The sequence below is a fragment of the Clytia hemisphaerica genome, unplaced genomic scaffold, assembly GCF_902728285.1.
Source record: "Clytia hemisphaerica strain Z4C2 unplaced genomic scaffold, Clytia hemisphaerica genome assembly, whole genome shotgun sequence".
Taxonomy (NCBI): Eukaryota; Metazoa; Cnidaria; class Hydrozoa; order Leptothecata; family Clytiidae; genus Clytia; species Clytia hemisphaerica.
The window spans coordinates 533,389-542,753 of record NW_027103918.1 but is presented as its reverse complement, the minus strand read 5'-3'; the positions used below and the strand labels follow the sequence as shown (position 1 = coordinate 542,753).

At 33.6% G+C, this 9,365-nt stretch overlaps 2 protein-coding genes across 2 annotated transcripts; both read left to right on the top strand.

Moving 5' to 3' along the window:
• Positions 1-260: 260 nt before the first annotated feature.
• On the top strand, positions 261-1,037 carry LOC136809660 (eukaryotic elongation factor 2 kinase-like). The gene has a single exon (XM_067066205.1). The coding sequence runs from the start codon at positions 261-263 to the stop codon at positions 1,035-1,037; it is 777 nt and encodes a 258-aa protein (XP_066922306.1).
• Positions 1,038-2,970: 1,933 nt separating this feature from the next.
• LOC136809608 (uncharacterized) lies at positions 2,971-6,610 on the top strand. The gene is made up of 4 exons (XM_067066150.1): positions 2,971-3,721; positions 4,433-4,542; positions 4,800-4,969; positions 6,077-6,610. Exons 1-4 carry the CDS (start codon positions 2,981-2,983, stop codon positions 6,271-6,273), a joined length of 1,218 nt encoding a protein of 405 aa, XP_066922251.1. The 5' UTR covers positions 2,971-2,980; the 3' UTR covers positions 6,274-6,610.
• The last annotated feature ends 2,755 nt before the right edge of the window (positions 6,611-9,365 follow it).

Below are 9,365 nucleotides of genomic sequence, written 5' to 3'. Positions count from 1 at the left end.
TTGGTTTCCACCAAACATGTGAGCTTTTGGTTGGACAAAGAGGTCCGTCAGTAAAGCAACAAAGCCAATTTAGTTTGGCTGATATTTACCATATCAGGTTTATCCAAAATCCAATTTACTCTACTTTTCCAACTTTGAATTCATCACGGAAAAGATGTTTGACATCCACTAAGAAGAAGGAAGACTCTGAAGTACCTTCCACTAGCAAACGTTCTCATTATAGCCCACCAACACCTCCACCAAGTATATCTCTCTCTAAAATGATCAAATGTGGCAAAATGATGAAGCCTACCAAAACACTCGTAGAGATAGAACATTTCAATGTACAAGAAATGAAGTGGGATGATAAACGTCAACTTGTTGAATTTCAAATTGATGAGAAACCCTTTGGCAAGGGAACATTTAGAGCTGCATTCATGGCCAATTCTTCTCACAATCTTTTTAAAGGTAAGAAGTGGGTAGTCAAAAAGTATCATAAACAAACTGTGGATGATTTAAAAGATCTTGACCTTGACCCATACCAGCATGGTAGAAAACAGGTCCAAATGCACTCATTAGCAAAAAATCTAGCAGAGTCTTTTACGAGAAGCATAACCTCCATCGAATTCGGCACAGTCTCCTACAACGAAGTGTATTTTGGTATATTAGACGGGGAAGTAGTTACGGTTGAGGAATTCGCCAGTGGCAAGTTTGTGAAATATGTCAACAATAATGGTGAAATCTGCAAGAATGTTGACAAACATGGTCAGAGTAAAGCTGAAGCCTTTGTTCACTTTACGTATCAAAAATCAGAAGAAAAGCTTATGGTTCTTGATATCCAGGGCTGTGGAAAAACCTATTTTGACCCAGAAATTGCAACCGGTGAACATTTTGATGATCAAGGTGAACTCTTGTTTTGTGGTGGAAACCTCTCCCAAACAGCCATCAAGAACTTCAAACATCTTCACCAGTGTAACAAATTTTGTTCTGATTTATTATTAACTCCATTCAAAGATGGAGATAATCAAGCATCAGAAAAGAACACAGAAAGTGAGTAAAAACCTATGAAGAATTTAGAACATGCTAAAACATATTGTCTTCTTGTGTTTAAACAATGTGTTAAAATGATTGTGATTGTAGCATTATTTTTTTGTGTATATTGTGTGGAAGATTAAAATCCAAGTGGGGGCAACCACCTATTCCCATGTGATTTGACCTTGTAGTTACCATAGGAACAAAATTTCAGGCTCTTTATAATTGAATTTTTCTGCTTAGATTAATAGAGCTGATAATCTAGAATCACTCCATTTTACAATATTCTATTCTGTGTACACAGGAATTTTTTGTTGCTTCACTTCATTACAAAGAGTTCTTTATTTACATTTAATATTTTGTTAAATTTGCTTGATCCAGGGAGGTCAAACATTTAATATTTTGTTAAATTTGCTTGATCCTGGGAGGGTCAAGCAGTTATTACAAGACACTAACTGCTTTTTCGCAAGAAGTTAGTAACACCACCATCCTTGGTACACTTAGTACGTTGTTATACTAACTGAATTTGGGGTCAAATTTATATACACTACCCTTGAAAAAGGCTTTGATATATCTTAGATTCAATTTTCCATCTTTCAATAGGAACATTTTAGAAAATCAAATTTCTATGGCAACCAACAAATCGTTTTTTAAATTAAAAAAAATCGAAAATTTGAAAAAGAAATCAACTTCCTAGAAATTCTTTGGGTAATTTACGGTCTTTTTTTAGATTTCCTCGCAAAATCCTATTTTTCACACAGCAAGTACCAAAATTTTGCAATATTTTAGCAGGGGACCACCCTATTTTGCACTTAGTACACCTGAGTACTAAGTGATATCATCCAATTCACATGGCACACAACCACGGTACTAACTGGCATAGTGTCTTGTACTAACTGCTTGACCCCCTGCTTGATCTTAAAATATTGCTCATTATGTACATTTAGTATTTTGTTGAAATTTTCATCTTTTGAACTGTTCTAAACCAGGGAGTGTAAACTTTGCTTCAATCTGATCTTGCTTTTTGATTTTGACGTTTGACACCACGTAAAGAAGTACTTTAGGCGTACAAACTTTCGTGAGCAGAAACGTTCGTGAATTTCGCGAATTTTGGCCTTTTTTGCGAAAGTAAATGTCTTTGAAAATTCTTAACAAGGCAATTCGCAACGCGAAAGTTTATGCTTGCGAAAAATTCTTTAAAAAATGGAAATCCCTCAAAATCCTAACAAATATCAAATCCACAGCATATTTTTATCCTTTAATGCAAAGTCGAATAGCAGCCGTTTTTATCGGTTTTAAATATATATTTTCCACTTTTAAGGCCGTTTTCATTCTAAAATTCTCATTTTTATCCAATTGGCGAAAGTTTATGCTCGCAAAAACACTTTGTCCTCAAATTCGACCTTGTGAAAGTTTCTGCTCGTGAAAGTTTGTACCCCTAAAGTACTTTAGTACTTTTAGTAGTAGTATTTTTAGTAGATTAACAAATAAGCAAGTTTGAAACCAAAAATAAAAATTTCATTACATTTTTGGATAGGCTTGAATGTGAAATTTAATTCTTCAAAAAGTGTTTTAGCTTGTTTCAAATCAAAGATAGAAGTTTTTTGTTTTTATGATATATAAATGAGTCAATAAAGACAGTTTTTACTTTGTTTTTAAGATTTAGACACTACTTTGTTCCTGTAATATATATTTCGTTTGTTGGATCAAATTATTAAATTTCTTTCTGTCATTGCTTCAATTACCATGATAATGTCTCTTATTGGTTCCGTTGAAAAATTGAGTCATGTTTTATCAAAACCATCTTTAACGTATGACAATGGTGGGGGTTTAATCAACTAAATTTTTTAATATCCAAATATAGAAAGAAATGCATTAATCTTCCTTGTTACTTTTATAGAAATATTGATGTCTCTAACTTTCGTTTAAGTTTGTTTTACATTTCTTTTTTTCAGTTTATCAAATTAAAATGAATACCAACTGGAAATATGATGACTTACTTAAGGGAAAATTGGAGTTGTATGTTGCTCAATGTTTGAAACGAACTGAGATTGTTGAACTTATGAAAAAAGAATTTGGCAACTATCCTTGGAGTTTGAGTACTCTAACCAGGAGATTCAATCATTTTGGAATTAGATATACTGATACTGAAGTTCCTGTCGAGTCTGTCAGAGAAGCTGTTTCAACTGAACTTCGAGGTCCAGGGCAACTTTTGGGCTACAGAGCCATGCATAAAAAACTACGTGTTGTTCATGGTTTGAAAGTTCCTAGGAGTCTTGTTCATGATGTTATGTTTTTGGAAGAAAGTCAATTACTGAAGGACAGAAGACCCTGTCAGAAGAAAAAGAGAGTGAAGGGTCATTTTGTATCAAATGGACCTAATTGGGTACACTCCTTTGATGGCCATGATAAGCTTATGGGCTATCAGAACAGCACCTTCCCTCTAGCTGTGTATGGCTGTATCGACACTGCTAGTCGAAAGATACTTTGGCTCAAAATTTGGACTTCTAACAGCGACCCAAAGCTTGTTGGTAAATGGTATCTTCAACATATCATTGAGACGAAAAGGATTTCAAATATGGTTCGCCTTGATAAAGGTACTGAAACAGGTGATCTTGCGGCTATTCATTGTTTTCTGCGTTCCCGTTGTGACGAAAACTTGGAAGACCCTTCATCTGTGATACACTATGGTCCATCAACCTCAAATCAGGTACTTTATAGGATTAATTTAAGAAACAACAATTGCGAAGTAAAACATCATCTTTTGTCTGAGGTTGAAAACGCAGAAATACTACAATTAAATAGATTACACTTTTTTATAAGAACACGAAAAGCCTTCAGATGTTCTAGATTTTTTGAACTTTCAGCCTAACAACGTTCTTAAAATGTTCTTATTTTTGGAGGTTTTTATTTCCTAAGAAATTGCATATTTTGTAGTCTTCAAAGCCTTCAAATGTTCTTGCTATGTACTCCTGTGTACTCAATTTTTTTGGCCCTCAAAGCCAAGAAAAAACCCGTCAATCTCATTTGAAGACTACAAAATATGCAATTTCTTAGGAAATGGTACCGAAATACTAAAAACATTTCTACAATCATTTTTGGCTTTCCTCAGAGCGTTTTTGAAGGAAATTGCACTTGAAATGTAAGAAAATATTGCTCGTGTAGCCTTAGCTGTCATAAAGTTTGTGTAATTTGTAACAGGGTATTTAAGAGAAGGTCAGACTTTGGAGTAAACTGTAGATTGTGTTCTTTGGAGTAAACTGTACATTGTGTTACTGCTCATTTTGAAGGAGATAACAACCTCTCATTTTGTCTTCATCAACTGTTTTTTTGAAACTCAAAACCAATTTCAAAATGTTTAAATACATATGTTATTCTCTTTGGTTTATGAAATATTTAAAACACTTTTTTATTGGTATAGATTGAGCGATGGTGGAAAGAACTACATGAAAGACTAGAGAAATTCTTCAAAGGTCAACTCCTGTTCTTAAAATGTGGCGGACATTATGATCCAAGTTGTGAACAAGACAGGTAATTTGCTTTACATCAATCTTATTTTCTGCATGCAATAATTGACCAAAGATGAATATTAAGATCCGATAACGCTCCGCAACGCATACGTCAAGTTATTGAGGTTCAAGTTATTGTTTCATAATGTTCAGTGTTTGATATAGAAATATCTGTTCGCCTTTTTAGACACCATGTCTGCAAACTGTGGCAAAAACTGTTAAAATTTAAAAGAGTTTTGACTTTTGGTGGTACCATTCAGTATGCTTTTGTACTTTTAGGATGATTTTAGCCTATATCATGATCCCAATCCTCCAAGCCGAACTTAACACATTCAAAGATGTCATCTGGAATTGCCATCGCATTAGATATCAAAAAGACCAAGTTCTACCAGACGGTGTTCCCAACCACATTTATACCGTACCTGAGGTGCATGACCTTGTTGAATGTGGTAAGTTCCAGTCAACTTTTTTATTCGATTATTGATGTCTTCAGCTCAGTTTTTGCGAAGATAATCTGTGGCAAATCTTTTTTACAATACTTAGGTATTTGCTTCCAGGCACATACGCTAATCGTTGATCTTTACAGCGTAATTTTGATGAACCAGGCATAGTGTCCTTCAGGGTCTCTTCCCCATGCCTAGAATGAAAATTTTCCATCCCCCCCCCTCATTTTTCCCCACCCTGCCTCCAAAGATTTTTCTGTCCCCCCCCTCTCAAGCATAAAATTAAAAAGCTGTAATTTGATGAACTTAACGCTTATTGTTTTCCCTAAGTTAGTTCTAATTCAAGAATAAATGGAAAGGATGGTTGTTTTTAAACCATAATATTAATAAAACTAAGCATTATGCTATATCATCTCATAAAACCAGTTGTTTTTCAATTTTGAATTGATTTTGGTGAGTCCCCCCCCCCATGCCTAGAGTGAAAATTTTCCATTCCCCCCACCCTGGCTTCAAAAAAAATTCTTTCCCCCCTATACGTCCTTTTGACCTCAAAACCCATTCCCCCCCCTGAATCCAGGGGGGGAGGACACTATGCCAGGTACACGCTTTTTTTATAAGAATAGTGAACTTTGGATGAGGGTCAAATATTCTTAAGAAATTGCCAAAATTGAGGGTGAAATAATTCTTAACGTATTCTTACTTTTTTAGACTTGACTTTTTTACAAACACGAGAAATGATTTTTTGAGAATTTGGCTTTTTGAAGCTAACATTACATTCAGCCTCAAAGTTTAAATTCAAATCTAACAAAGGAAGCAGTTTCTTTCTGATAACCAAATAAAAATGACTACCCAAATTCTGTGTAACTCACACTGAGGGTATTCATAGAGTATTCTTACGATTTGGCCAATTTTCACCCTGATATTCTTATATAAAAAGCGTGTAGCATAAGTTTTTACTAAACCTCGTAAAGAAATTTCACTTTAGTAATGAAACATTTTGTGGCGTCTCCGGTACTTTAGACCCCAAGTTTAAAAAAAAGCAATCTTGGAATTTATAAACTCTTTTATTTATCTCCTCCCCGTGTACTTCTTGACTGACCTTCTTCATTGTAGGCTTTGATGTATCAGACCAGGATATCCAATCCCTTATAGATGAATCGGGAATCACACCAGAAGATGCCGACTACCTTGATGATGATTTTAGGCATCTATGTGAACAATATCTACCAAATCTAGAGCTCGTTAAACCTCATGAATGTCAGGAAGCGTATATATACTTAAAACGAGAGATTGAAAATGGCAGTTTTTAAGAAACTTAACAATTAAGTTTTTTTTCTCCATACCGTATTTCCTCTAACTACTTTAATGGGATAAACTTTCGCGGGGATTAAATTTCGCGGATTTCGCGGATTTGGGTGTCATCCGCGAATTATTTCTAAACAAAACTCAAAATATGTCAAATAAATACTATTTGAATGGTTATTTGCATCAAAGAGGCGCAAATCATGTGTATTTCAACAACCAACATGCATGATTTGACAGTAAAAGTCACAAAATCGTGAAAATATTGCCACTCAATAGTGCCACCCGCGAAATTTAATCCCCGCGAAAGTTTATCCCATTAAAGTAGCCAATAGCCAGGCTATGATTCACATCTGTTGCTCTTACACTGACCTTATCATTATGGTAAGAAAAATAGTTTGAGGTAGTCTTTGATAAAAAAGATCTACAAAAATAAGTACTTTAATGGGATTAATTTTCACGGGGATTAAATTTCGCGGTTGAGCTTTTTTTCATGATTTTAGTTTCTGTTACGGTCGGCTACTGTACAATTTTGTTTTGTTTATCATTAAAGTTGCTTGTTTTTAGTAACTATTTTATTATATAAATGTATTTCTTATTTATCCTATACTTAGTTTTTCCAATACATAATCAGCTTGCGTGAGCTTTAAAGCTTTTTTCACATGTACGTAAAATTCTACTTCAGACCTTGAAGGGTGGGAATTCACCTAAGCTTACGTAGTGTATTAAGGTCTTATGTAGAATTTGCTTACGATCAAAAAGTTTTGGACGGAAGGAAAAGTCACGTAAGACCCTCTTAATCAACAAAAACTCTACATAATGTCGGGGAAATTCCCAAAAGACAGCCTTACGAACAATTTTCCGTAGGGTCTTAAATAAAATTTTACGTACATGTGAAAAAAGCTTAAGAGGAAAAAGTTAAATATAGTATTCTGAAAAAATTTGTCAGTTATATTTTTTAAAGTTTTGTGTTAATTGTAATGATTTATTGTTAACTTTATTACCAAAAGATTATTATATCCTCAACCGCATGTTTACTATTTTTTTCTGGTTTTGCACTAATTTCAAACCCTCTTGGATTTATAGATAGATATCGTGGTTTCTTTGATTTCGAAGATTTTGTTTCGTCAAATTTTATCAAATTAAATATGCCTTCGTCAATGTGATTAAAGCCGGGTTTTATCCTGACCCTTTCAGAAACCCTCCTACAGAATGGTTGGTCACTTGCCGTACTCTTTACAGATTTTCGTTCGGCAAAACATTCCATCCCGTCAAATTTAAAATTCATATCATAGGTCATCCGCCAAAACAATTCCAAACATTAACATAAGTCTCAAATTTCCCTAAGATCACCCTCCTCGATTTCAGCTGAAAGACTGAAGGGCAAGAAACGAATTTCAAACCTCTCAGGCAAGAAAATGAAATGGGTTTTTTTAACTCGTTTGTTTTCGAGTGGGACATTTTGGCAATTCTGGTGGTAAATTGTACATTCGATCCGGAATTGGGTATTATCGGAGCTGTGGGAAGAAAAAAAAATTATAGCAAAAAAAAAATAGGTATTACTGTAACTAGAAAAAAAATTAAAAGAAATTGAAAAAAAAAAATTTGAAACTGATGGGCCGAGAATTTAAGAAGATAAATATTTTTTTTAATAAAGAAAAAATTAAAAATGAGCCTGAAATAAAAATAACAAGAAAAATATTTTTTAATCTTTTTGAAACTGATGGTCCGAGAATTTTAGAAGATATATATTTTTTTTAATAAAGAAAAAATTAAAAATGAGCCTGAAATAAAAAAAAAAATTAAAATAACAAGAAAAAACAAAAAAATATTTTTTAATCTTTTTGAAACTGATGGGCCACCATACAATAGTTTGTAAAAGTCAAATTTTGGTTAAAAACGGCTAAAATCGATTTTTGTCAAAAAACACCAAAGAAGGAGAGCAAAAAGCCAAATAATTGTTTTTTGACAGCAGTTTTCAGTTTTTTGTTGTGGTAAGATATAGTTCTTCCGTCAAAACCATTAAAGGGGTCATTTGTACCGGATTTCAGTTGCCAGCAGACTTGTTTTAGCAGTATATTTTTGTAAAAACGCTGATTTTTGCAAAAAACCTCCAAGAAGGAGTGCAAAAAATGTTTTTTTCAAAAATTTTGAATTTTTTGCTAAAAGGCAATTCTATTGGTAGCAATTTTCAAAAAAAATTAAATTCTAAAAACCTTTACTTTGCTGACAGTCAGCATTTTTCTGAAACAGGTAAAATCGAAAAAACACCACGGAGGAGTGCAAACTCCAGCCTCGTTTTCAAAATCGTCCAGGATAGACTTTTTAAGACCTGGGTTTCCATAATCAGCATAAAATTTCCGTTCCAACGGTATATAACAACCCCATTCTTTTTTAGGGTTAAGCAAAAATGCCATTTTTGGATTCTGCTCCCCGACTAATCCCAATACAAAATAAAAAATTCCAATACAAAATAGAAAGTCCCAATATATACAAAATAAAAAATTCCGATACAAAATAAAAAACAACACAAAATGAAAAATGGCATTTTTGAATACCAGGACTCGTGAACCACCAAAAAACCTCCCAAAATCTTAAAAATTGGAACCCCCTCTAAGGTTTGGACCCGGACTTTCAAAAATTTCAAAAATTGGTACCAGGGGCCCTAAATTCTTGAAAAGCTAAAGTGGGACCCAAAATCTTGCAATCGAGGACTCCAGGGAAGCCTGAAGTAATGGGAGCCAAAAAGATCAACCTAACTAACTAAAACCTTAAACATCACGGTCAATGATAAGTATCCAGTCTCACAACATAAGACTTTGGCCATTTTTGGGTCCCACTTTTTGTATGTATTGAATTATTTATTTTGTGTTGAACTTTTTTTATTTTGTGTTGAACTTTTTTTATTTTGCGTTGAACTTTTTTTATTTTGTATTGAACTTTTTTTATTTTGTATTGAACTTTTTTTATTTTGTATTTGAATTTTTTATTTTGTATTTTGTTTTTTTATTTTGAATGTCCCTCCTCGGCCACCGTAGTCAAGAGTGTTCCTTCATTATTTTAGAAATCACGTCAACACATGCAAGGCTATTTATGGTTT